The sequence below is a fragment of the Notolepis coatsorum genome, assembly GCF_963971535.1.
Source record: "Notolepis coatsorum genome assembly, chromosome: 3".
NCBI lineage: Eukaryota > Metazoa > Chordata > Actinopteri > Aulopiformes > Paralepididae > Notolepis > Notolepis coatsorum.
Window position 1 is genome coordinate 163,441,217 of NC_140167.1, and position 27,903 is coordinate 163,469,119.

Below are 27,903 nucleotides of genomic sequence, written 5' to 3' on the forward strand. Positions count from 1 at the left end.
GAGCGAGGGGAGGGAGAGAGGAGAGAGAGAGAGAGGGAGGAGGGAGGGAGGGAGAGAGAGAGAGAGGCACAGGGAGGGAGGGAGAGAGAGAGAAGAGGGAGGAGAGAGGAGGCAGGAGGGAGGGAGAGAGAGAGGGGGGGTCAGGGAGGGAGAGAGAGAGAGAGAGAGAGAGAGAGAGAGGGAGGGAGAGGAGGGGGAGAGAGAGAGAGAGCTCTCTTCCTGTGCGTGTGGAGCGGCTCTTAAAGACGCATGGGACAGAAATTTGGCTGCGAGATAAGACATCTGTTTGTGCCGTGAACAGGGTCACCAGCCAACCAGTCATTACCGTCATGTGACGAGAGGCTCCTCCAGAGCCCGGGAGGAAGGGAGGGGCGCGGCCCGGTGGAAGGGGGAGTTAAGGAAGGGGCGCGGCCCGGTGAAAGGGGGGAGTTAAGGAAGGGGCGCGGCCCGGTGGAAGGGGGGAGTTAAGGAAGGGGCGCGGCCCGGTGGAAGGGGGGGGTTAAGGAAGGGGCGCGGCCCGGTGGAAGGGGGGAGTTAAGGGAGGGCCGCGGCCCGGTGGAAGGGGGAGTTAAGGGAGGGCCGCGGCCCGGTGGAAGGGGGGAGTTAAGGGAGGAACACTGCCGTGCAGTAGAGCTGAGAGGTGAGCTCTCGTCCCCAGCGGCGCACAGCGCACTCATTCACCAGCGGTGGTGGAAGACCATGATGATTATGAATGAAAACAAATCCTGCAGCTTCTAAAGCCACACCACTTTGTTCCCCCCCCCCCCCCCCTATAGTGTGGTGGTGAAAGGTTCTGTAGTGTGGTAGTGAAAGAGTTAACTTTCTGTAGTGTGGTAGTGAAAGGGTTAACCCTTTGTAGTGTGGTAGTGAAGGCGCTAACCTTCTGTAGTGTGGTAGTGAAAGGTTAACCTTCTGTAGTGTGGTAGTGAAAGGGTTAACCCTTTGTAGTGTGGTAGTGAAAGGATAACCCTCTGTAGTGTGGTAGTGAAAGGTAACCTTCTGTAGTCTGGTAGTGAAAGGTTAACCTTCTGTAGTGTGATTCAGATTCAGATTCCTTTATTGAGCCATTTGTGTAAAACACATTGGTAATTGTTGCAGCAATACAGTGTATGCATTTTCTTTTCTTTTTTCACAGTAAACAACACCAACACAGACAAGAAACGAAACAGTGCAGTGGGGGATTAATCAATAAAATACATATATATATAAAGTGAAGAGTGCAGAGTTCCAGAGCGGACTAGTGCAGTGCAGTCAGTGTCATTGTGCCAGTGTCACTTGGGGGCAGAGGGGGGGGGGGACCTGAGGCATTGATCAGCCTGGCGGCTGAGGGGAAGAAGCTCAGTCTGTGTCGAGCTTTCACAGCCTTTGGGATCCTCAGCCTTCTCCCAGAGGGGAGCAGGGTGAAGAGGCTGTGACCGGGGTGGGATGGGTCGGCCATGATCTTCCTCGCCCTCTTCAGCGCCCTGGAGTCGTGCAGGGACCTGAGGGAGGGCAGGGGACAGCCGATCACCCTCTCCGCGGAGCGAATCACCCGCTGCAGCTTGGCAAGATCTTTTGCCGCTGCAGCGGGGAACCAGGAGATGATGGAGTGGGTGAGGATGGACTCAATGATGGCCGTGTAGAATTGGGCCATCATGGTCCTCGGCAGTTTATATTTCTTCAACTGCCGGAGGAAGAACATCCTCCCCTGGGCCTTCTTGAGCAGGCCCGTGATGTTGAGCTCCCACTTCAAATCCCGGGAGATGGTCATGCCGAGGAATCGGCATGACCACTCCACGGAGGTCACCTGAGTGCCTCCCAGTATGATGGGAGGGGGCAGGGCTGCTTTCTTCCTGAAGTCCACTACCATCTCCACTGTCTTTTGAGCATTGAGCTCCAGGTTGTTGCAGCTGCACCAGCTCTGCAGCCTCTCGATCTCCCTCCTATAGGCTGACTCGTCCCCCCTGGAGATGAGACCCACCAGGGTGGTGTCGTCAGCGAATTTCAGGAGTTTGACCGAGGGGTGTAGAGAGGCACAGCTGTTGGTGTACAGGGAGAACAGTAGTGGGGATAGAACGCAGCCCTGCGGGGAACCGGTGCTGGTGGACCTAGAGCTGGAAATGCTCTTCCCCAGCCTCACCCGCTGAGACCTGTTGGACAGGAAGTCGGTAATCCACCTGCGAGTGGAGGCCGGCACCTGCAGCAGGGATAGCTGGTGCTCCAGGATGGGTGGAAGGATGGTGTTGAAGGCAGAGCTGAAGTCCACATACAGGATCCTGACATAGTTGCCCGCGTAGTCCAGATGTTCCAGCGTGTAGTGCAGAGCCATGTTCACAGCATCCTCTGTGGATCTGTTGGCTCTGTACGCGAACTGCAGCGGGTCCAGCACAGGATCTGTGATGAGCTTCAGGTGGGCCAGGACAAAGCGCTCCAGGACCTTCATGACCACAGAGGTCAGGGCGACAGGTCTGTAGTCATTAAGGCCCGTGACCTTGGCCTTCTTGGGGACGGGGATGATGGTTGAGGCCTTGAAGCATGCTGGGACGTGACACAGCTCCAGCGATGCATTAAAAATGGTGGTAAACACCGGTGCGAGCTGGTCAGCACAGTGCTTCAGGGCAGAGGGGGAGACAGAGTCCGGGCCGGCCGCCTTCCGGGGATTCTGACTAGAAAACAGCCGTTTCACCTCTCTCACACTGACAGAGAGAGGGGAGGGGGGGGGGGGGGGGGGGGTGGGGGGGTGGGGGGGGTGGGCCCACTGGGGTGGGGGGATGGAGGTTGTGACCGAGTGTGTGAAGGAAGAGGGCGGGGGGGAACCTATTTCTCAAACCTACAGTAAAATGTGTTTAGCTCGTTCGCCAGGGGGAGGTTATCAGGCGCCTGTGGTGACTTCGGCTTATAGTTTGTAATGGTCTTGAGGCCTTTCCAAACGGAGGAGGAATTCCCCTCAGAGAGCTGCTGCCGCAGTTTCTCTGAGAAGCGAAGTTTCGCCTCCCTCACCTCTTTGGCGAATTTGTACTTGGCCTGCCTGAACCGATGAGCATCACCACTGAGCCTGGCCACCTCCTTCTCCGACCTCAGCTGCCTGAGTTGGGCTGAAAACCAGGGCTTGTTGTTGTTGTAGATCTTCCTAGTGCGGAGGGGGACACACACCTCCTCGCCGAGGCTGATGAAGGATGTCACAGTGTCTGTGTAGTCATCCAGGTTGTTTCCAGCCTCAGGCCCCACCCACTCAACAAAGTCCTGGTCACAGCCTGCCCTCTCCAGCCAGGCGCGGAGACACTCGCATGCCTCACTGGACCACACTCTGAAGCTCCGCACTACAGGTTTTGATTGTTTTAATCTCTGCCTGTAGCGAGGGATCAGGTGGATGAGATGATGATCACTGTTGCCCAGTGCAGCACGGGGGACAGAATGGTAGGCCTGCCGAATAGTACAGTAGCAGTGATCCAGAGTGTTCACTCCCCGAGTTGGGCAAGTGACTTGCTGCCTGTATTTGGGGAGAGACCGGCTCAGATGAGCCTGGTTAAAATCCCCCAATACAACAACAAAACTGTCCGGGTGGTTACGTTCAACATTCGTCAGCTGTTCGGCTAGTGTGTCTACCGCTGCGGTGACGTCAGCGTCAGGAGGAATGTAAACACAGACGAGGATGTAAGAGTTGAACTCACGGGGGGAATAGAATGGACGACAGCGGATGAAGAGGGATTCGATAGCAGAGGAACAGTGTTGGTGAATCACTGTCACATCGGAACACCAGCGATTGTTAATAAAAAACATAAGACCCCCTCCGCGCGACTTACCCGCCGCCTCGAAGTCCCTGTCGGCACGAAACGCAGAAAAGCCCTCAAGCTGTACGGCCCCATCTGGGACTGATGGCTTCAGATGGGTCTCCACGAACGCAAAGACAGCTGTGGAGTGGAAGTCCCTGTTTCCCGCAACCAGCCACCGGAGTTCGTCCATTTTATTTGGTATAGAGTTCACGTTTCCGAGGAATATACCGGGAAGTGGTGGCCGCGAGCCCCGCCGCCGGAGGCGAACCAGACAGCCACCTCTCCTTCCCCGTTGCCGTCTGATCCAGCGCACAGCACTGGCGAAGAACGCGGTCCCCCTGACCAGTATATTCAATAAATCCGTGGAACGGGTGAGTAGTGTTGGGAAAGTGTCTGATGGGTTTGAACACCCGATGTGCAGAAGTTCTTCTTTGGTGTAGGACGTTAGACAGGACACAGATACAACACTGAACAAACAAAACGCAGCACACTGTAGCGCCATCTTGTTTCCGGTCACCATGACTCCCGTGGTAGTGAAAGGTTAACCGTCTGTAGTGTGGTAGTGAAAGGTTAACCTTCTGTAGTGTGGTAGTGAAAGGTTAACCGTCTGTAGTGTGGTAGTGAAAGGTTAACCGTCTGTAGTGTGGTAGTGAAAGGTTAACCTTCTGTAGTGTGGTAGTGAAAGGGTTAACCGTCTGTAGTGTGGTAGTGAAAGGTTAACCTTCTGTAGTGTGGTAGTGAAAGGTTAACCGTCTGTAGTGTGGTAGTGAAAGGTTAACCTTCTGTAGTGTGGTAGTAAAAGGGTTAACCTTCCGTAGTGTGGTAGTGAAAGGTTAACCTTCTGTAGTGTGGTAGTGAAAGGTTAACCTTCTGTAGTGTGGTAGTGAAAGCGTTAACCCTTTGTAGTGTGGTAGGGAAAGCGTTAACCCTTTGTAGTGTGGTAGTGAAAGTGTTAACCCTTTGTAGTGTGGTAGTGAAAGCGTTAACCCTTTGTAGTGTGGTAGTGAAAGGGTTAAGTAAGGGGGGGGGAACCTTAAAGATGGAATATCATCAAGGACCTTTGTCCATTGAAATAACATGAGGGGGAAAAGACAGGAAGTGCTTATCTGCCGACTTCCTGTCCACCTGTCCGTGAAATAATAACGAGAGAATGCCTATTGAGCGCTGCCAAGGAGAGAACACTCAGGAGGAGAGCAGAGAGAGAAAGGGACTTTTGTCAGGGAGTCCATTAAAGGCCAAACAGAGGACTGGCCTGAAAGGAGCCGACTTTATAAATGCCTTTTAACTTCCACACAATGCACAGATTAAACGTAGGCCTGCCCCTCAGAGCAGCTCTGTTTTAATTAAAACATAAAGCTAAACAGGTTCACAGAGGCGTGTCAAGACCACAGATTCCCAGACGGGGGGGAATTCGAAACGGAGAGGTTCTTGTTTAGCGAGCGCTGTATGGGAACTAATTCCCCCCCCCTCCTTCCCACCCTGACTTTACTGGCTCAGGTTACCATGGCAATGCACACTTGTTTACTTCCTTTTCAGCCGTCGGAGAATGCAAACTATCTCGTTCCGAGTTATTTTCTGTCCTCGTCTCACAGGGCCTGAGAGACCTGAGAGGGTCTGACTGTAAACACAGGAGATCTTGAGGTCTTGAGGTTCACCGCGAGTCAAACCCGTCTCTGCAGGGGGTGCAGTTATTACGTTTGTCACTCGGAATTGGCGGTTCTCTACCGGTGGGCCCGCGGGACATTTTTACATTCCTGGACACAGAGAACAACTCAAACCTGAGACAAAGACTTGCTCGGAGTGTTTTCTATATCGGGCCGCAGCTTAATGGCCCCTCCCTATAGGCAGAGCCAGCGGAGAAGCGCTCATCTAAACCGTGTTTGACAGCATAAATAAAGGACAAACTTTCTACTACGCCGTATTTATAGTTATAATACTATAATACTTTCACTTTTGTGCGGTCACAGTGCGCTGTCAATCACCGCGGGACTCAAAGCTGATTCATTCAGAGCAGCTTATCTTCTGCCTTCTGGACTGTGAAAAAGATAGCTGCGCTCAGTTCTGCATGGACAGAGATCCCTCATTCGTTCCCTGAGCCTGGCTCTGCTCCGGATCCAGGTCTGAATATATATATATATTTTTTAGGGATGCACGATAATATCAGCAATTATGACGTCATCTCGATAAACCCGATAACGTTATTGATAGCTCCGATAATATATAATACATTTCTTGGTTAAAAGAAATCCGGTGTGGGTGGATTTGGATGAAGGGCGCTTGTTTTTATTATAGCCTCCTCCCGTTTTGCCAGTACTGTGGTACGACTGACAGCGTGTGGTTTAGGAACAGGGAGTTTTTCACAAATCCAGCGCTCCCTTTCTTGGCTGTGACGTAGTCACGTTACATTCGGAGGCAGACAGTCGATCTGCCAATTACGTTCCACCGCTTGCACCCACCTCTTCTTCTTACCACCAATCAGAAGCTCTCGTTCGTTTATTTACCTCCGGATTGTCGGCCATTATTCTACTCGGAGCTCAGGCTAATAACGTTAGCTCCCCGCCAGCCACATTGACAAGTACCAGCGATTATACAACGGCATGCAAATTTCTCGATTCTGATTGGCCATTCACACGTCTTTATTGGCAACAATCCACGGTCCTGGGCTCAGGACCCGCCCACAACCAAATCACATAACCCTCCCCGGCTCACTCCGGGAGAAAACAGGATCGCGGACAACAAATGGTTATGTTGAAAGCACCATAACGACTAAATATGAAGCGATTCTGTCAAGGGGAATGTGTTAGTCCTTTAAACAATGTTGGATGATGTAATTGATGGGTCTTGACTCAATCTAGAACAAAAGAAAAATCGCGGATTGATTGATAGATTAATTGATTGATTTAAATTTCTTCCTTCCTACTTTACTGACTGCAGCGTTCTCTCTCACTGTCCGACGCTGGCGTACCCACAAACACACACACACACATACACACACACACACACACACACACACACACACACACACACACACACACACACACACACACGCACACACACACACACACTCCTGTCTGCAACAGCGGGGGAGTCAGACTGAGAGAGAAGCAGCGCTGTTTTAAGTGAGCATGGTCTATTGAATTGATTGATTGGTTGATTGCTAATTTTATTACTGTACCCCTGGTTTCCAACTGGTTAAGTTTAGGCTAAAAGAAATAAATAAAAAAATAGGGCGAAGAAAACGTTTTTTTCCTATAGGGCAAAGAAAACGTTTTAATAAATTTTCAATCAATCATTCCAATAATACACAGTTGGATGTGTTAGTTGGTTGGATGCACTTCAAGCTGCTTCCACATGAGGCAACTTCTCTCAATCATTCCAATAATACACAGTTGGATGTGTTAGTTTGGTTGGATGCACTTCAAGCTGCTTCCACATGGAGTTGTGGGAACTACTTTTTCTGGCGGATGGTTTTTTCAATAAATCTTCGATTAATGTGTGTTTATTGTATAGAAATAAGGTTGGATGAATCTGGCAGTTGTATAAAAGCTTTACACCACGTGCAGTCGTGATTTGTGACCAATAAACCATGCCTAGGGGGGTCTAACGACCCTCGGCTGCGCCTCGGGCCTAACAACCACCCCTAGGCATGGTTTATTGGTCACAAACCACTCCTGCGTGTGATGTAATGCTTAATTATACATTACTGGCAAATGTCTTGTTGCACTTGTGGCAACGAGCGTTGTCAGCATCGACTTTAGTAAAATAGACCCAGACTTTTGAACGTTTCGTTCTGTCCACCATGATGAGAGCAGAGCTGTCTGTACTCTGCAGCACCCGTGTGTGTGTGTGTGTGAGTGAGTGTGTGTGTGAGCACAGCCCGCTCCTTGCGCAGGCAGAGACACCGAGGCAGGAGAGATATAGAAAACGGCCAACAAGATTAGTTTGCGATGTTTAAATTCCTCAAAAAAAACTCCATAATTTCTCGAGTACCGATAGCAGTACCGATGATGTCGGAGCTTATAAATACAAAAAAAAATAAAAAGAATTGATAAAAAAATATATATATATATACATTTAAAAAGAAATTATAATACAATAAATATCGGTTATCGATATTGGTTATCGGCTTGAGGAGCATAAAGTTATCGGTATCGGTGTCAAAAAATCAATATCGTGCATCCCTAATTTTTTTATCTACTTTTTCTCCCCATTTTTCAATTTTTCTCCCTTCCCCAATTTCGTATTGTCCAATTCTACCCTCCCCTGTCTCAAACGTTGTTAGGCCATGCCTCCCACTGGTCGGCTGCAATGTGGACGAAGCCTTGCATCAAGTGTCCCCTCCGGTACTCGAGGAGGCAGTCGTCGCATCTTTTCACCTGCACAGCGCGATCTCTCAGCGGCGAGGGTCTGCGTGGGAGGGACACGCCGCCCCCGTTGCTTCCTGATTCTACTGCGCAGGCGCACCAACCGACCTGTAGGAGTCGCTGTCCACAACGTCTGATCCCCACCCACCAGCTTCCCACCCCTAACACTGCCAATTGTATTAGTATCAGGGTTTCCGTTAGCCGGTAATTACCGGTATTTGACCGGCAAAATCTGTTGAAGTCCAAATATTTAAATCTCTCCGGTCATAATGTCCGGTGAAAATAATTCCCTCTAAGCACAATTTGATTATTTGAATTGTATTAAAATAGGCTAAAATTAAATAGCCTATGTGATGAACGAAACAATCATTACATTGTTTCATTGTTGCTTCACTCTGATAAAGCGCGAATGGCGCCGCTCGGATGTGAATCTTTTTTTCTTTCTTTTTTTGAGCCTGTCTGGCCACCATAACGACAAACAGGTATACGAGCGAGAGAGAGAGATGGCCAAACAAGCTAAGCTTAATAAATATTTCATGAAACCAAGCACAAGCAGGTCTAATTGTTGTGAAGGATCAGATTAAACCGAATATGTATATTTATTTATATATATATATTTAATTGTATTTGTATATCGTTTGATATCCCCTGTATATTCCTTGTACAATATGCATTGAATATCCCCGTTTCTACTAAACAGCCCATAATAGTTTCATTCTACCATTGGACGAGAACCTGGCGCCAGGTTGCCATACCCCTAGGTCCAAGTTCAATCGTGCCGCCTAACATGTCGAGGCAACCCCCGGTTCCGCGCAGTAATATGCCGGGCGAAATACGTGTGGTACTATTTGTTCATAGCGCATATATATATGGCGCTCGTAAAGTAGAACTTTCTTTTAGTCCAGTTCTTTACCCTCCAACAGAGTGACAGACGCAAAAGCCTCCCCACGATGCACGTGCGGTGTAGTAGGGCCTACTTGGCCCAGAATAGGCATTGAGATATCGTGTAGATTAATAGTTGAATGGTCATAGTTTGGCACCATACCGTCGAGTTGGACGTATTCTATTAAGCTAATAATAGTCTATTTATGTATGGTGCATCGTTCGGTTCGAGTTCTACAGTTATCAGTACCCCCATCGTTCCTGACGTTATCTGGACGCTTATCCAGGCTGGTCAGACCCCTAGTGGTGATTGCATCCGAGGAGCTCCGGGTCAAGAGCGACTGGACCTGTATATTGGATTACTCTACCCGACGACGGCGAGCCTTCCACGGCTCTTGGATTATGCTTTGTGTGCTTTGGTTATTCCATGGATAAAGGCCAACACTGTCGAGTGTTGGAATTACCCCCCGGAGAGGACTACAGGTGAGGCGGCGCTCTACACGTGAGGTCGCACCACGTCTCTCCGTTGTGGACCGGCAGATACCGTTCCACAGAGGGTCCAGCTGTATTCGTCTGCGGCCCGAGGTTCTGTGGGCACTGTGTCTAAGACTTTGGATTCTCCCAAGACACCGTCGGCCAGATGGGATACCGCCAGCGGCTTCTCTAACCCCCCCCTCCTACTGTCTTACAACCAGCGGGACCCCCCCCCCCTTAGTGTATCCAGCTATAATCATTTAAGTACTATCGCTATCGTTTCCTAAATATTCCAGGTTGTATACTTACTCCCTGCGCAACCAGAGATTGGACATTCAATGTTGATTTACCTACGAATACTCATTTGCCATAAAAGTGCATACTCAACATTTCAAATCATAAATGTAATTAAGTGAATGTTGTATACACCCTTTGCTGTATTAAATATTCGATTTGGTCCATTTGTGTTGGTTCGTTTCATCAGGTGGGAAAGTGTTCATCATACTTATATCTTGTACTGGGTGGCCAGAAGTTAAAGTACATGAGGTAGTGGTATTAAATATCATATCTAACAATACAGTCAGGGAATTGTACCCCTCAGCTACAATTGGTCCTTCGAGCCGGAGGGTAACTAGTGTAATATTAATATAGTGTTATTAATATCGAAATGGCCTATGATGAACACTCCACGAAACGATCCTCCTAACCTAGAACGCCCGCGGCGCAGACGACAGACACCTCAGTACTTAGAGGCTTACACTGTCAGTCAACTACCTAGCCTTCGACAAACGGTAAACGTGATAAAAGTAGAAAGTAAAATTATGTCTGACCTTAACGACCAGGTTTCCCCGACCACAGAGGCCCTAGTAGGTCCTAATGTAACTGACCAAGCCCACGGTGGGGACCAGGAGGGAATTGACATGCCTTTACCCCCCGCCACTACTAAAGAAGTAGTCCCCGACACGCCCCGGGAGGAAGACAACCCTACAGAGAGAGAACTCTGCACGGAAGAAGAAGAGGAGAGCGCCGAGGAACTAGAGCTCCAGGACTCCCCAACGAGTACCCCCAGGAGCGGTTCACGCAGAAGCGGCTCACCTCCACTACCGCCTTCCCCCAGCGAAGCGGAGAGGATACTACAACAGGCGTTTCTCGTCAGCCTGACAGCCTCTACCGAACGGGATCGGCTCCAAGCACAGACGCTTAGCGAGCACGAACGTCTCCAAGCCCAGGCGACCAGCGAGCGCGAACACCTCCAAGCACAGCAACGGAGCGAAGAACAGCGCACAAGTCTGGAGATGAGACGCTTCCAGATGGAAGAGAATATGGCAAGAGACCGGGCCGACGCCCAGCGCGCCGCTGCCGGTGCCCAAACAGAAACAGAGCGCGCCGCCGCCGACGTTCAGCGCGCCGCTGCCGGTGCCCAAAGAGACGCAGAGCGCGACAGACTACAAGCGCAACTAATAGAGCAGCTGATCAAAAGGACAACTCCCTCTCCCTCCGCCAGGGGCTCAAGGAACTCGTCGAGACAGCAGTCAAGAGCAGCGTCACCGCAACGAGCAAGCGACCCTGAACTTGACCAACAGACCGAGTCTAGACCCCCCGCAGACCCCCTTCCCATACCGGTCCAAGCGAGACCCAGCTACAAGGAAGGAGCGGCCTACACTGCGGAGAAGCTAAATAAACGATTACAAGATCTGGAAGATTTGATAGAAGAAGAAGAGGGAGAAGAGGAGAACCAAGCCCGACGACAGCACAGTACTCCACCGGACCAGGAGGTCCCATACAGTCCAGGCTATACCCCCGCGGCGCTGCGCTACAGGCCCCCGACTCTATTTACGGGTGAGCACGACGCACGACCAGCCCCGAGGAACAGTACCTGGACCAGCGGGCCATGGTACCCTGCCAGTACCAGCCCACAGCGAGGCGCAAGAGGGGACTCGCCCAGGAGGTCTCTCCCCCAACGCTCGCCGATGTATCAGCCATCCACAGCGTCATACAACGCCACGCCGTCATTCCCAGACTTCGCCTATGAGAGTCGAGCACAGTACACGGAGCTCCGGATGTGCTTAGAGACAATGATGGTGGATGTCGCTGATGAACGCCACAAGTATGCAATATTATTGAAGCACCTGAAAGTACCGCGAGCGCACAATATAGCGCTAGCCTATGCTACCTCCTCGACCCCATACACAGCGGCCCTTGCAGCGCTGGATCAAAGATATGGACGTATATGGGATTACGTAATCCAGGAGATAAGGCATATTGACCGCCTACCCCCAGCCACAGACAATCGCTCACTAGACGACCTGTCAATCAAAGTGCAGTCCCTGGTGGGGATGCTGGGAGCTCAACGGGAGAAGGGCAGGCATGAGCTGTACGCCAACTCTAACGTTGAGAGGATTTTGGAGAAGCTGCCACCCGCAAGACAGGAGCGCTTTCGGCGGCAGAGGGACTACCGAGATCCCGACGGCCCCGAGCCATCCCTCCTTGATCTGGCCGACTTCTTGGCGAGAGAGGTCAGCAGCTTACGACTGGACACCTTCGGGCGGAGCACGCCAAGCTCCAGAGAGGGACCCAGGAGAATAAGTGATGGAAGAAGATCGGTGACTGTCATGCACCAATCAGAGTCAGTACCGAGCAGTAAGAGTCACAGCACCCCCTCGAGAAAGGAGAAGTGGAAGATAGCGTGTCCCTACTGTGAGAAAGAACACTGGCTGTCACAATGTGACTCATTCACAAAGATGAATGCAGAAGAAGTGAGCCAATGGATAAAGTCCAACCGGCGCTGTTATCGATGTGCGCGGCCCCACATGGCAGCCGAATGCCGCCTAAAGAAAAGGTGCAGCCGGTGCGATGGAGCCCATCTAGATATACTACACGATAGTAACGGAAGACGGCCTATACCTGCACCACGGAGCGGCACCAAGGCAAGTGTCATGTACATTGACCCCGCCAGCAGCAACGGAGCTCAAGTGCTCTTAAAGGTAGTCCGTGTGACATTGAGCTACCAGGATAAAGTCATGGACACTTACGCCGTCCTTGATGACGGGTCAGAGAAGACCCTTCTGCTCGCCTCCGCTGCGACTCAACTGGGACTGCGGGGGAGCAAGAACGAAATGACGATTCGGACAATAAGAAGAGATTTAAAGACGATAAAGGGCGAGAATGTCTCCTTCACTATCGCAGCCAACGGGCAGCCAGAGCGACGGTACAAGATCACAAATGCTTTCACCAGCCAAGAAATAGGACTCTCGCAGTACACCTACCCTGTCACCAAGTTGATGGATAAATATGTGCACCTGCGCCAATTACCTATCCCGCTCATAGACGGCGCTACCCCGACCCTGTTGATAGGCTCCGACCATGCAGAACTCATAGTCCCGATTGACCGGGTCCATACAGGTCCCCGGGGCTGTCCTGCAGCAGTCGAGACCCGCCTAGGATGGACATTGCAAGGCCCCCTCGCTAAATCTCTCAACCGAACCGCAGCCACTAGCTGCTTCCACTCCAGAACGACAGAAGAAGACACCACTCTCCTGCAGCATGTCGAGAGGCTATGGACCCTAGAGACAATGCCCTTTAAGAACGAAAAGAAAGACATTCGCTCTAAAGAAGACATTTACGCCATCCACCTACTCGAGCAGGGGACAAAGAGAGTCACAGTCGGCGGAGTGATGAGATACGCAACTCCACTCCTGAGGCGAGAGGGAATGCCCCCCTTTCACGCAAAGAAAGACGCCACGGAGCGCTATCTACTGAACACAGAGCGGCGCCTAGCCAAAGACCCCGCTCAACAGAGTGTGTACCGAGCTGAGATTGAGAAGCTAATCACAGCGGGACACGTAACAAAGATTGACATTAAAGAGGCCGATCAGACGACCGAATCATGGTACGTGCCGCATCACAAGGTCCATCACAATGGCAAGGATCGCATTGTGTTTAACTGCAGCTACCAGATCGGATCCCAAAATCTGAATAAAGAGCTCTTGCCCGGCCCCACACTCGGCCCCTCCCTACTAGGCGTGCTACTGCGCTTCCGCCAGGACAAGGTGGCTATAAGCGGGGATATCAAAGGGATGTTCTTGCAAGTGAGACTAGTAGAGGAGGACAAGCCTCTGCTACGGTTCCTATGGAGAGAGAAGATCGGAGATGAGAACCCATCCATCTACCAGTGGGAAGTACTCCCCTTCGGAACCACATGCAGCCCGTGCTGTGCTACATTTGCACTACAGAAACACGTCACAGAGGACCCAGCAGCAGATGAAGAGGTCCAACACAGTGTGAAGAACAGTTTCTACGTAGACAACTGTCTACAAAGCGTCTCGACTCAAGAAGAAGCCGAGACTCTCCTAATCAAGTTACGCGCCTCCCTAATCAAAGGAGGCTTTGATTTCAGGCAGTGGGCCAGCAGTGACCCGCACGTATTGCGCAGCCTCTCCTCCGCAGACAAGGCTGCCAGCAGCGAGACCTGGATGGCGACAATCCCAGGAGAAGCCCAAGAAATGACACTAGGATTAGTCTGGCGCTTCAAAACAGACTCGCTCCACTATAGACACAAACCCTTGGCTCCAGAGCAAGGAAGGTCGGCGGCGATACCGACCACCAGACGGAGTGTGTACAGAACACTCGCCAGACAATATGACCCGCTAGGATGTATTCTACCCTACACTACCAGGGCAAAGATGATTGTACGAGCACTATGGGACAAGGACCAGGGCTGGGACGACCCAATACCCGCACACCTTGCCTCAACATGGAGAGAGTGGGAGACGGAACTCCGCTCACTCCCAGGTGTCAATATACGCCGCAGCTACTTCCCATCCACAGTGAGGCCAGAGACATGCGAGATTGAGCTACACGTCTTCAGCGATGCCTCCGAAGTAGCCTACGGATCGGTTGCTTATTTGCGTGCCCAAGAGATGGGAGGAGAGATACACACTGCTTTCATACTGGCCCGCTCAAGGATAGCCCCACGTAAGCAACAATCTATCCCACGTCTAGAGCTCTGCGCAGCCCTCGCAGGAGCGCATCTAGCCACGTTAATCCAACGTGAACTCACCATTCCGGTGCATAGAACAATCTTGTGGTCAGATTCCACGACAGTACTCACATGGATTAAGTCTGATTCATGCAGATACAAAGTCTTCGTGGGAGTCAGAGTCACCGAGATTCAGGAACTAACAGAAGAAGCAAGCTGGAGGTATGTGGATACCAAACACAACCCAGCTGACATCATCACCCGGGGAATGTCCCTGGATGACCTAACCCGTCGCAACATCTACAGTGACGGACCAGCATTCCTCCAGCTCCCGGAAGGAGATTGGCCTACGCCCACCCCGAGGGAAGCAAGTAGCGAGGAGGCTGAGAACAAGAAGCCTATGTTCTGTGGACTGAGCACTGTCGCCTCCACAGACCCGAACATAGATGACTGCATTACCCTAGAGAGTGCGCAACAAAGGACATTCCTGCGGCACCACCCAGAGATTCAGTCCACCACTGACATGTCAGCAGCTGACTACGAAGAAGCAGAACTTCTTCTACTACAACGAGCCCAGAGAGACTCGTTCCCCGATGAGCTAGACTGTCTACAGGGAGGAAACCCCGTCCCATCAGACAGCAGACTGATTCACCTGGCACCAGAGAGTGACGCACATAATCTCATCAGAGTGGGTGGTCGCCTGCGGAGAGCCCCCGATCTACCAGATGACATTAAGCACCCGATCGTCTTGAACAGCCGACACAGGGTCACAGAGCTGATCATAAAGAAATACGACAAGGATGTGCACCACGCAGGAGCAGAGAGAGTCTTCGCGGAGATCAGACGTCGTTATTGGATATTACAAGGGAGAGAAGCAGTACGGCGCTTCCAGCGAACCTGTCTAGACTGCCGTAAGTGGCGCGCGCAGCCCAGCATACCACGGATGGCTGACCTACCCCCCTGTCGCCTCCGAATCGGCGACAAGCCATTCCACTCCACAGGCATGGACTGTTTTGGCCCGTTGTATATAAAGAGAGGAAGAGGCACCGAGAAGCGGTGGGGTATTGTATTCAAATGCATGACCACCAGAGCGATACATATCGAGCTCCTTCCGACCATGAGCACAGACTCATTCCTTATGGCCTTCCGGAGATTCATATCACGGAAAGGACAACCGTCTACATTGTTGTCTGATCACGGGACCAACTTCAAAGGCGGAGAAAGAGAGCTGAGAGAGAGCTTCCAAGCTATGGACCCAGAACTTAAGACCCACCTCGCTCCAGCCCAGGTTGACTTCCAGTTTAATCCCCCGAACGCACCCCACTTCGGTGGAACCTGGGAACGAGAAGTACGTTCTATAAAGACAGCCCTGTATGCCGTACTCGGAGCCCAGACTGTGGCAGAGGAAGTCCTAATGACAGTCCTCACAGAGATCGAGGGAGTATTGAACTCAAAGCCCCTCGGTTACGTCTCCAGTGATGTAGCAGATGTCGACCCAGTCACCCCCAACACACTCCTAATGGGGCGGCTGGACCCCGCGCTACCCCAGACAATGTACAGGCCCGAAGAAGCGAACGGCCGAAGAATGTGGAGGTACAGCCAAGTACTAGCTGACAAGTTTTGGAGCAGCTTCCTACTTCACTACCTACCGTCTCTACAGACCCGCCAGAAGTGGGTAAAAGAGAGAGACAATTTGACAGAAGGAACAGTCGTCATGATAGTTGACCAGTCACTCCCCAGAGCTATGTGGCCGGCTGGCCGCGTAAGCAAAGTGATCACCGGTGCCGATGGCAAGGTCCGAGCAGCTGAAGTACTCGTCCAAGGGCGCACCTACACACGGCCCGTGGCGAGGCTCATAGAACTGCCCCGACTCCCAGATACTATCGATGATGACCATGACCCTATGACTTTGTGAGTTGACTGACCTTACAGCGGACCTTGAGTGGAAGACAGTGCGGTTAATCTGTCTCTGCTTAGCTAATTAGGTGGGACTAATTAGGGGGCGGCTGTTGTGAAGGATCAGATTAAACCGAATATGTATATTTATTTATATATATATATTTAATTGTATTTGTATATCGTTTGATATCCCCTGTATATTCCTTGTACAATATGCATTGAATATCCCCGTTTCTACTAAACAGCCCATAATAGTTTCATTCTACCATTGGACGAGAACCTGGCGCCAGGTTGCCATACCCCTAGGTCCAAGTTCAATCGTGCCGCCTAACATGTCGAGGCAACCCCCGGTTCCGCGCAGTAATATGCCGGGCGAAATACGTGTGGTACTATTTGTTCATAGCGCATATATATATGGCGCTCGTAAAGTAGAACTTTCTTTTAGTCCAGTTCTTTACCCTCCAACAGAGTGACAGACGCAAAAGCCTCCCCACGATGCACGTGCGGTGTAGTAGGGCCTACTTGGCCCAGAATAGGCATTGAGATATCGTGTAGATTAATAGTTGAATGGTCATAGTTTGGCACCATACCGTCGAGTTGGACGTATTCTATTAAGCTAATAATAGTCTATTTATGTATGGTGCATCGTTCGGTTCGAGTTCTACAGTTATCAGTACCCCCATCGTTCCTGACGTTATCTGGACGCTTATCCAGGCTGGTCAGACCCCTAGTGGTGATTGCATCCGAGGAGCTCCGGGTCAAGAGCGACTGGACCTGTATATTGGATTACTCTACCCGACGACGGCGAGCCTTCCACGGCTCTTGGATTATGCTTTGTGTGCTTTGGTTATTCCATGGATAAAGGCCAACACTGTCGAGTGTTGGAATTACCCCCCGGAGAGGACTACAGGTGAGGCGGCGCTCTACACGTGAGGTCGCACCACGTCTCTCCGTTGTGGACCGGCAGATACCGTTCCACAGAGGGTCCAGCTGTATTCGTCTGCGGCCCGAGGTTCTGTGGGCACTGTGTCTAAGACTTTGGATTCTCCCAAGACACCGTCGGCCAGATGGGATACCGCCAGCGGCTTCTCTAACCCCCCCCTCCTACTGTCTTACAACCAGCGGGACCCCCCCCCCCCCCTTAGTGTATCCAGCTATAATCATTTAAGTACTATCGCTATCGTTTCCTAAATATTCCAGGTTGTATACTTACTCCCTGCGCAACCAGAGATTGGACATTCAATGTTGATTTACCTACGAATACTCATTTGCCATAAAAGTGCATACTCAACATTTCAAATCATAAATGTAATTAAGTGAATGTTGTATACACCCTTTGCTGTATTAAATATTCGATTTGGTCCATTTGTGTTGGTTCGTTTCATCAGGTGGGAAAGTGTTCATCATACTTATATCTTGTACTGGGTGGCCAGAAGTTAAAGTACATGAGGTAGTGGTATTAAATATCATATCTAACAATACAGTCAGGGAATTGTACCCCTCAGCTACACTAATAATAATGACAACGAAGATGAGTCTTCTGGGCCCCGTTCCCCGTACCTGGATAACTGAGTTAGCCGGATAATTTCCAGTCAAGCCTGACTTAAGCCGGACCTTCCCATTCCCCGACGCTCGATTGTCTAAATCACCATGACAACAGATCAAAAAGTTTGAGCCTGGTCGGGAGCAGGGTTAACTTCAGTTAGCCGGATGAACCATGGCCACGCCCCCGCAAAGAAATGACAGCTCGCTTCCTGAAATGATTCTCACAATCTAGGATCTGCATTATACCATTCTGAATTACGTTTCTGTGCTTCGTTTTCCTAGAGGGGGCTTTTGAAATGTATAATAATAGAACTAAATGCTGATAATAAATCATATTGAGCCTATAGATTTACTTTGTCCTAAATAAAATAATGCACGTCATATACGGCGCTCGGAGTCGCGATACACGCTGCATGTGGTTATTTTAATAACGGCGCATTGCAAATGTGAATCCCGCGGGGATATTTTTAATGAATGAAACCTATCGGCCGTTTGGCTCTGATTAGTTTCATATATTCTCCGCTGTAGATTTGCTTAACGGAGCGCCCGGATTGTGTTTCATTCAAGCATAAAATTGAAGTGTCTATGCGGGGATTGTGGTTTTTGTGTGATATTGTAACTGGGATTAAAATGTCTGATGAGATGCGCTGTTTGACGGATTTGAGAAATTGAATGAGCCGTTGACGTCACATTAATGCATTTGAGAATAAAGAGATAAAACTTCATTCAAAAGTAAAATATTCTAAACACGGGTCTCTCGTCCATTAATGGATAAACAATGAATTTATCCCGTCTGGCACAGTGGCGCAGCGGCTAGTGCTGAATCCTGGCAACCGGGCGACCGGTGTTCGAAACCCCGCGTTTCCAATATAATTTTTTGGGAATATAATATTAATGATTATACGCAAAAGTAGCCTAGTTTTAAGTTAAAATATTATAAATCTACATGCATTGAGGATGTCATTCTTTATATAGCTCTCAACGTGCACCAAATTGAATTATTCCTACATTGCAAAAAGAAGGAAAAGACTAGGATTCGAACCCGGGCCGTCTGTGTGAAAGTCAAAACCACAAACCATTACACCACAGTGCAGATAAGTAAAAGATCCACCATACATCAATCAATGGGTAAGAGAGCCGTATCCTTATTCTGTATAACAGTTAAACTAATTATTTTCGCTAGCAAGATCTCATTTGATTATTCAATCCATAAACCTACTGCCAGCAGGCAAGTTTAAAGAAATATAATCTGATTGATTGGGGTAATGAGGGACTTAAAATTAGCCTATAGATCATGCATTTAACTTGTCGGCGAGGCTATTGAGCCGTACTGCAATCTGTTAATAAAGTTTTAAATCAATTAATCAATCAATGCCGTTAGAAAATCAGGATCTCTGCTATCGATACGTGCTGGCTTTTCAACTGAAGCGGCCGCGCGCACTTATCCTGGGTCTCAAGTCTGGTTCGAGTTAACGAGACTGAATCCACCTTCGAAGAACAGGAAAATCCCGGCTTCAAACATCGGGTTAACTGAATCTGGATAATGGGACTCTTGATCGACTTAGTTGAACCAGGTACGGGGAATAGGGCCCTGAAGTCACAGAGACCGCTGATGCCGTGGTGGCTCCCGCGGAAAAGAAACAGAAATGTTGAGCGTTCAGGCCCGAGTGGAAAGTCAACGTGCGGTGCTCCATTTCAAATAGCGCTCTAGTAGTCTAGCCTCTATGATGTACGAGAGATAACATTGATTGAACGTACACAAAGTACACTTTATTGATTGAACCACAAAGAGCATCCCCAGTCTGCTGCTACCGTTGCGAGCCTCGCAGACGTCCACCTGTTCCAATGGGGATTATCAAAGTCGAACCAACCATACGACCCGCTGTTCTCGCAGGTACAAAACGGATAGGCACAACGAGAGACGGGGTGAGTGAGTGTTGACATTTTTTAATCATATGCAACTGGTTGACCGCCGTGCAGTGATGCCACTAACGCGTTACTAAGTAACGCGTTACAGTAATCTGATTACTTTTCCCCGAAAATAGTAATCTAACGCGTTAATCTTTAAAAGCCAGTAATCTGATTGCAGTTACTTGTCCAAGTGGCTGTGCGTTACTATTTCGTTACTATCTCATCATAAATTCATAATGCAGGCGGAATGCAGTATTTTATTTCGTTTTAGACAGTCAAAAATACGCTTGGAGCTGTATTTCCTTGTATTGGGGGAGTGACGTCACAGCACGCAACCTCAAGTTGTTCCATGCTGGTGGGCGCGGCTGTTATTGTTGTGACAGATGGGTCTCCGTGAACGCGAACACTGCTGTTGAGCGAAAGTCATTGCTCTTTGCTACGAGGGACCGGAGCTCATCCATTTTATTGCAGAGAGAGTTCACGTTTGAGAGGAATATACCCGGGAGAGGAGGACGAGATCCTCTCCGGCGGAGGCGAGCCAGGGAGCCAGCCCTTTTGCCGCGCTGCCGCCTGACCCACTTCACAGCCTGGATGAAGACCGCGGTTCCCCTCACGAGCACATCCAACAGATACGTGGAGCGGGTGAGTAGTTGAGGGAAAATGTCAAGTGGGATTGATTTCCCAATGTTCAGCAGTTCTTCTTTAGAGTAAGAAGTAACACAGGACGCTGGGACTAAACAAAACAAACAGAACACAATGCATCACTAGGAACATTAGAACCATATCTGAATAGGGCAGGCCTCAAAGGTAGGCTACATATCAGCCTACATGTGGTGAATGAATGAATGAATGAAAACTTTATTTAACAGATTGCAGAATGGGTACAATACAGTACGGCTCAATACATACAATTGTTAAGGGGATGCAGACCTGAGAAAGACGTTTGTCTTGTTTCCATCAGGGTCCCCCATTTTCAATTCATATAGACATTTAGGGGACGACGACTTCGTAACCTAGTTACTTTCAAAGTAACTAAGTTACTCTGATAATCAAGTAATCAGTAAAGTAACTAAGATTACTTTTTAAAGGAGTAATCAGTAATCAGTAATCAGATTACTTTTACAAGTAATCTGTGGCATCACTGCCGCCGTGTCACATAGTAATGCATATTATTGATTGTAACTAAATGTAGGCTATAATGAAATCAACAAATGCGTTACGAGCATGTGGCTCGTCCTCCCTGCATGTGGCGACAAGCTAGCAAACGAGGCAATGTGATGATCAACTACAGTTTGCTGTGTGTGTGAACATTATGATATGTGTGTGTCTGATACAACGACTCAAGGTGAAGCGATGTCGACTCGAGATTCATTTGGGGGTGCGTGTGACAGCCGCTGCAGTGTGAGCCTGCGGGGCGGGTGCTTGATGCTGGATTAGCGTATAGCACTCCAACTTGGGAGGCGAGAGCCGCGAGAGATAGTAATTTGATTCTGCAAATCAATTTCTCATTCTTTGCTTGATGTAATTAATACAAATGTCCAATATAACGGAATTCGTTAGCTCATAAAAATGTGCTAAGACTGCTGTTTAAAACTCTGACCGGAATTTCTCGAATATGTCCGGGGATAGAAATCTTGCAGGACACCCAGACCGGCACGAATATCTTCTAACGGAAAACCCTGATTAGTATGAACGACCAGCCAAGCTGGTAGCAACGCAGAGAGCTGGGCTCGAACCCAGCATCTCCTGCGTCGGTGGCGAGCGCCTTGCCCACTGCGCCACCTAGCCGCCCTAGACGACAGCAATATTCAACATTATTATCGTATTTGTTTATAGTCTTTCTTTAAAAAGGGACCATAGTATGATCGGAATTGTGACATCACCATACCGTGGTAAACAATTACGTTGTCTAAACGAACGACGAGCCCAAGTCGCTTTGGATAAAAGCGTCAGCTAAATGACTAAATGTAAATGTAAATGTAAATATGAACTAAAACGACTCCCAAAAATTTAGATATGAAATATTTATATAAATGGTAAATGGCTGCATATACATAGTGCTTTTATCCAAGGCAAAGCGCTTCACAATTTTTTCCTCACACATTCACACACCAAAGTTGGAGGCGACCATGGAAGGTGCCAACCTGCTCATCGAGAGCAGTTAGGGGTTAAGTGTCTTGCTCAAGGACACTTCGACATGCTGGCCAGAATGAGCGGGAATCGAACCAGGAACCTCCGGATTACCAGACGACTGCTCTACCTCCCAAGCCACTGTCGCCCCACTATATATATAAATATATGACGTCAGATCTCCTGCGTCTCCCGGCCCTACCGTAGAGTCAAAAGGTTCTTCACAGAAGAATTATGGACACTAAACCATCTCTATTAACCATAATATTCTGACGGAGTGACCGCCCAGATATGATTTAAGGGGTTAACCCCTCGCCGTGCCTCTCGTGCCACATGTACCCCTGCTGGTGGAGGCCCGGGTTCCACCAGAACCTTCCCCTCACCTCACATGTACCCCTGCTGGTGGAGGTACGGGTTCCACCAGAACCTTCCCCTCACATGTACCCCTGCTGGTGGAGGTACGGGTTCCACCAGAACCTTCCCCTCACATGTACCCCTGCTGGTGGAGGTACGGGTTCCACCAGAACCTTCCCCTCACATGTACCCCTGCTGGTGGAGGTACGGGTTCCACCAGAACCTTCCCCCCACGCGTCCCTGCCTCCCTCTCAGCCGCCACACTGGCTCCATAAAGAAAAACGAGAGAGAGAAAAAAAGAAAACCCAGGCAGCCCTATCTCACACTCGCCCCGTCTGTGAAGTCCAAGCCACGGGCTGTCAGGCTGGTCTGAACCTCCAGCCCTGATCCCGTGGAGTGGCTTCGACGGGGACAAAAGAGACAGGGCTTCTTCTTCTGGAGAGGCTTTAGAAGCAGCAGGTCCCCGGGGTGGATTCCTTCTCCGGCACATCACTGTGTTGTCAGCGGCGCGGAGCTTCGACAGCCTCTGCACCCTGCAGTCTGGCTGTCGGCGCCACGCTCCCCTGGAAGCCCTCCAGAAGGGGGGGGGGGGAGGGGGTGAGTCAGGAGCTGTCAGCTGCCAGCGCGTCTCCGGGGCCCGCCGTGCACACACACACACACAACACACACTCGGCAACACACACACAGTAAGACACACACATGGCAAAACACACACAACACACGCAACACAGCAACACACACACACACAGCAACACACACACACACAGCAACACACACAGCAACACACACATACAGCAACACACACAGCAACACACATACAACACACACAGCAACACACACAGCAATACACACAGCAATACACACACGAGACACACAGTGCACACACACAGCAACACACACACAACACACAAGAGACGCACAGTGCACACACAGCAAGACACACACAACAACACACGAGAGACGCACAGTGCATACACACAGCAACACACACACAAGAAGACACACAATGCACACACACAACAACACACACACGAGACGCACAGTGCACACACAGCAACACACACACAAGACGCACAGTGCACACACACACACGAGACACATGTGCACGTGTGTTGTACCTGCTACGCACGCAGGCACGCTCGCTCGCAAAGGTTTTGCATGCGCTCACTGTGACACAAATACCCAGGTGGCTCCTGCACGTGTCTCTAATCTCTATACATGGTTTTAGCCCAGTGACCTCAGGAGACAGAGGATCTACAGACAGGAGACAGAGGATCTACAGACAGGACAGAGGACCTACAGACAGGAGGACAGAGGATCTACAGACAGGACAGAGGACCTACAGACAGGAGGACAGAGGATCTACAGACAGGACAGAGGACCTACAGACAGGAGGACAGAGGATCTACAGACAGGACAGAGGACCTACAGACAGGAGGACAGAGGATCTACAGACAGGACAGAGGACCTACAGACAGGAGACAGAGGATCTACAGACAGGACAGAGGACCTACAGACAGGAGACAGAGGATCTACAGACAGGACAGAGGACCTACAGACAGGAGAGAGAGGATCTACAGACAGGAGACAGAGGATCTACAGACAGGAGACAGAGGATCTACAGACAGGACAGAGGACCTACAGACAGGAGACAGAGGATCTACAGACAGGACAGAGGACCTACAGACAGGAGACAGAGGAACTACAGACAGGAGGACAGAGGAACTACAGACAGGAGACAGAGGAACTACAGACAGGAGACAGAGGAACTACAGACAGGAGACAGAGGAACTACAGACAGGAGACAGAGGAACTACAGACAGGAGGACAGAGGAACTACAGACAGGAGACAGAGGAACTACAGACAGGAGACAGAGGAACTACAGACAGGAGGATAGAGGAACTACAGACAGGAGACAGAGGAACTACAGACAGGAGACATAGGAACTACAGACAGGAGACAGAGGAACTACAGACAGGAGACAGAGGCACATATGGGCCACAGACCGGGAGATTCCTGTCCTGCTACGTAACACCATGAGGATCAGGTTTTAGTTGCCTCACACGCACGCACAAACACACACAGACACACACACACACCTACACACACACACACACACACACACCTACACACACACCTACACACACACACACCTACACACACACACACACCTACACACACACACACACCTACACACACACACACACACACACGGAACAAGTAGGGCAGAGGCTGGTGTGATTCATTTAAAAAAAATAAAACGGTGTCAATAAAATAATCTGAATCTAATTGTTGTATCAATCGATCAACCAAGCAACCTACCAACCAGCCAACCTAGGAAGCAACCAACCAACCTAGCAACCAACCGGGTCATTAGGGTATTAATGGTGTGTGTGTATGTGTGTAGATATGTGCTGTATGTTTGGACATGGTATCAGGAGGTAGAACAGCAGGTAGAACCGCAGGTAGAACAGCGGGTAGAACAGCAGGTAGAACAGCAGGTAGAACCGCAGGTAGAACAGCAGGTAGAACAGCAGGTAGAACAGCAGGTAGAACCGCAGGTAGAACAGCAGGTAGAACAGCAGGTAGAACCTCACCTTGGCCATCTGCGCCTGGACTCCGCTGGTCTTCAGCGCCGCCACGGCCTTCTGGGCTGCAGAAGGACTGTCAAAGTCCACGAAGCCATAACCTGAGAGAGCAGGAAACACAGAGTCAACACAACATACTACAGCCTGCATGAATAATGACAGCGCCACCATCAGGGGTGCGTTGCTCATGGAACGGGGGTTGCACGCCAAGCAACCGGCTCTGTGAGGAATGCGCTGCACTCGACTGATGCGCCAACTCGCCATATACCCACCTGGCTACTTTGCATAACAATAGCTCAGGTCATCAGGTGTGTTCAAATATGTTCTCAGATACAGTCAAACAAAACTTGTGAATGAAATGTGTTACATTCCATTCCTAGAGGCAATTAGGCACTGTCTTTAGTCTGTGTGCACGGGAGGGAACATTTATGCGCATGCACGGGAGCACGCGCACGTGGCATCATAAAAACACAGTGCAATCAGCTTTGAAATCACCAACGCACCCCTGGCCCCTATGTCACTGCTCCATCTTCCTTTGTGAAAAGAATATTAGATTAGATTAGATTAAAATGTATTGTCATCATGCAGCACAAGTACAGTACAATGAAAATAAGTTTGGCATCCAACCAGAGTACAAATGTAACAGTAAAGTGCAATAGTAATATACAAGGTACAGGTGATTAAACTGGGTATAACATATATAAATGAGTACTACTGAGTAATAGTGCTAATCAGACGTATGTACAGAGTTGTAGTATTAATATGTACAGTGATACAGGTATAAAAACATGGTAGTAAGTCATACTGGCCAGCAGCGTAACTAGTAAGAGTAGTTAAGGGATATGTACAGATATAGATATAGTATCTACAGGTATGTAAAAATTATTATATGCAGGTATGTACAGACATATGTGGATATATATATACGCATATACAGCATTATTGTACATGCATTATGAAAAAGTATCATGGAATAGGTGCTATGTTTTCAATTGGATTATAATGTGGTATTATTATTATTATACCATGGTATTATGTAAATACAAACATGGAATAATGGTGATGACTGCAACCGTGGCACTACCGTGGTAAATTATGTATGTATGCTGGTAACCATGGTAACACTGTTGCCCTGCACACACACCTGGCTGCTTCACCTGTGCAGCTTTAAAGGGGAGTTCCACTCCGGATCTCTCTTGTATTTGTAAAAAGAAAACTGAGCTCACAGCCAGCGTTGTATTATTGTCAGGCCAGAGGTCAGAGGTCAGCCCTGAACTACTGAGCTCCAGCTTTACAGAGGAGCACACTGAGGTGAAAAGGGGCGGGGCATCATACAACGCCAGTCAAAGGTTCAAAGGTTGCCACTCCTACCGAATGCACACATGGAGACGATGATGTGTTACTAAGGGGTGGGATTCTTTGGGAATCTCACAATTCAATTTAGATTCATGACCCTGCTTTAAAATGTATTCACGATTAATCGCCGTTATCTAGGCAATTTGATAGATTAGTGGATGACTATTGACCTTGTGCAGCGTATGGTGTCAGTCTTACTGCTCAGCTGATCTCAATCTGTAGGACTTAGTGAGCTGTTTATAGTCTGCGGTCATGAGAAAGTGGAGACCAAATCACACGACTGAAAACTGACAATAAAATAGGACTGGATTTTTAATATTAGAAGATAGAACCTGGATTCTTTATAAATGTTGTATCTCCCCCCACACCTCTAGTCGTTACCATATCAAAGGTAAGTGGATGAACATTCCACCTCTAGTCGTTACCATATCAAAAGTGGATGAACGTTCCACCTCTAGTCATTACCATATCAAAGGTACGTGGATGAACATTCCACCTCTAGTCGTTACCATATCAACGGTAAGTGGATGAACGTTCCACCTCTAGTCATTATCATATCAAAAGTGGATGAACGTTCCACCTCTAGTCGTTACCATATCAAAGGTAAGTGGATGAACGTTCCACCTCTAGTCGTTACCATATCAAAGGTAAGTGGATGAACATTCCACCTCTAGTCGTTACCATAGCAAAGGTAAGTGGATGAACATTCCACCTCTAGTCGTTACCATAGCAAAGGTAAGTGGATGAACATTCCACCTCTAGTCGTTACCATATAAAAGGTAAGTGGATGAACATTCCACCTCTAGTCGTTACCATATCAAAGGTAAGTGGATGAACATTCCACCTCTAGTCATTACAATATCAAAGGTAAGTGGATGAACGTTCCACCTCTAGTCGTTACCATATCAAAGGTAAGTGGATGAACGTTCCACCTCTAGTCGTTACCATATCAAAGGTAAGTGGATGAACATTCCACCTCTAGTTGTTACCATATCAAAGGTAAGTGGATGAACATTCCACCTCTAGTCGTTACCATAGCAAAGGTAAGTGGATGAACATTCCACCTCTAGTCATTACCATATCAAAGGTAAGTGGATGAACATTCCACCTCTAGTTGTTACCATATCAAAGGTAAGTGGATGAACATTCCACCTCTAGTCGTTACCATATCAAAGGTAAGTGGATGAACATTCCACCTCTAGTCGTTACCATATCAAAGGTAAGTGGATGAACATTCCACCTCTAGTCGTTACCATATCAAAGGTAAGTGGATGAACATTCCACATCTAGTCGATACCATATCAAAGGTAAGTGGATGAACATTCCACCTCTAGTCGTTACCATATCAAAGGTAAGTGGATGAACATTCCACCTCTAGTCGTTACCATATCAAAGGTAAGTGGATGAACATTCCACCTCTAGTCGATACCATATCAAAGGTAAGTGTCTGAATCTCGTGACTGTCCACACATTATTATTATTATTATTATTACTGATTTTTTCTTTTCATAATATTTTCTTTTCATAGTGTGGAAATTTGGGTTTATGAAAATGAGTTAATATGTGTTATAAGATAATAGAATGTGAAGGGGGTAGGAATACATAAGTATACACGTAATCCTACTCCTTTTCGAACATTACGGCCCATTCTATAGAAGTACGGTTGAGA

General features: G+C 49.0%; 1 protein-coding gene across 1 annotated transcript in view; it reads right to left on the reverse strand.

Annotated features, from left to right (window-relative positions):
• The window catches only part of rbms1b (RNA binding motif, single stranded interacting protein 1b), a 179,402-nt gene that overhangs the window by 54,945 nt on the left and 96,554 nt on the right, over nt 1-27,903 (reverse strand). Inside the window, 1 exon segment of the mRNA XM_084311557.1 lies at nt 24,888-24,979. Within this exon segment, the coding sequence (XP_084167683.1) occupies nt 24,888-24,979 (92 nt within the window).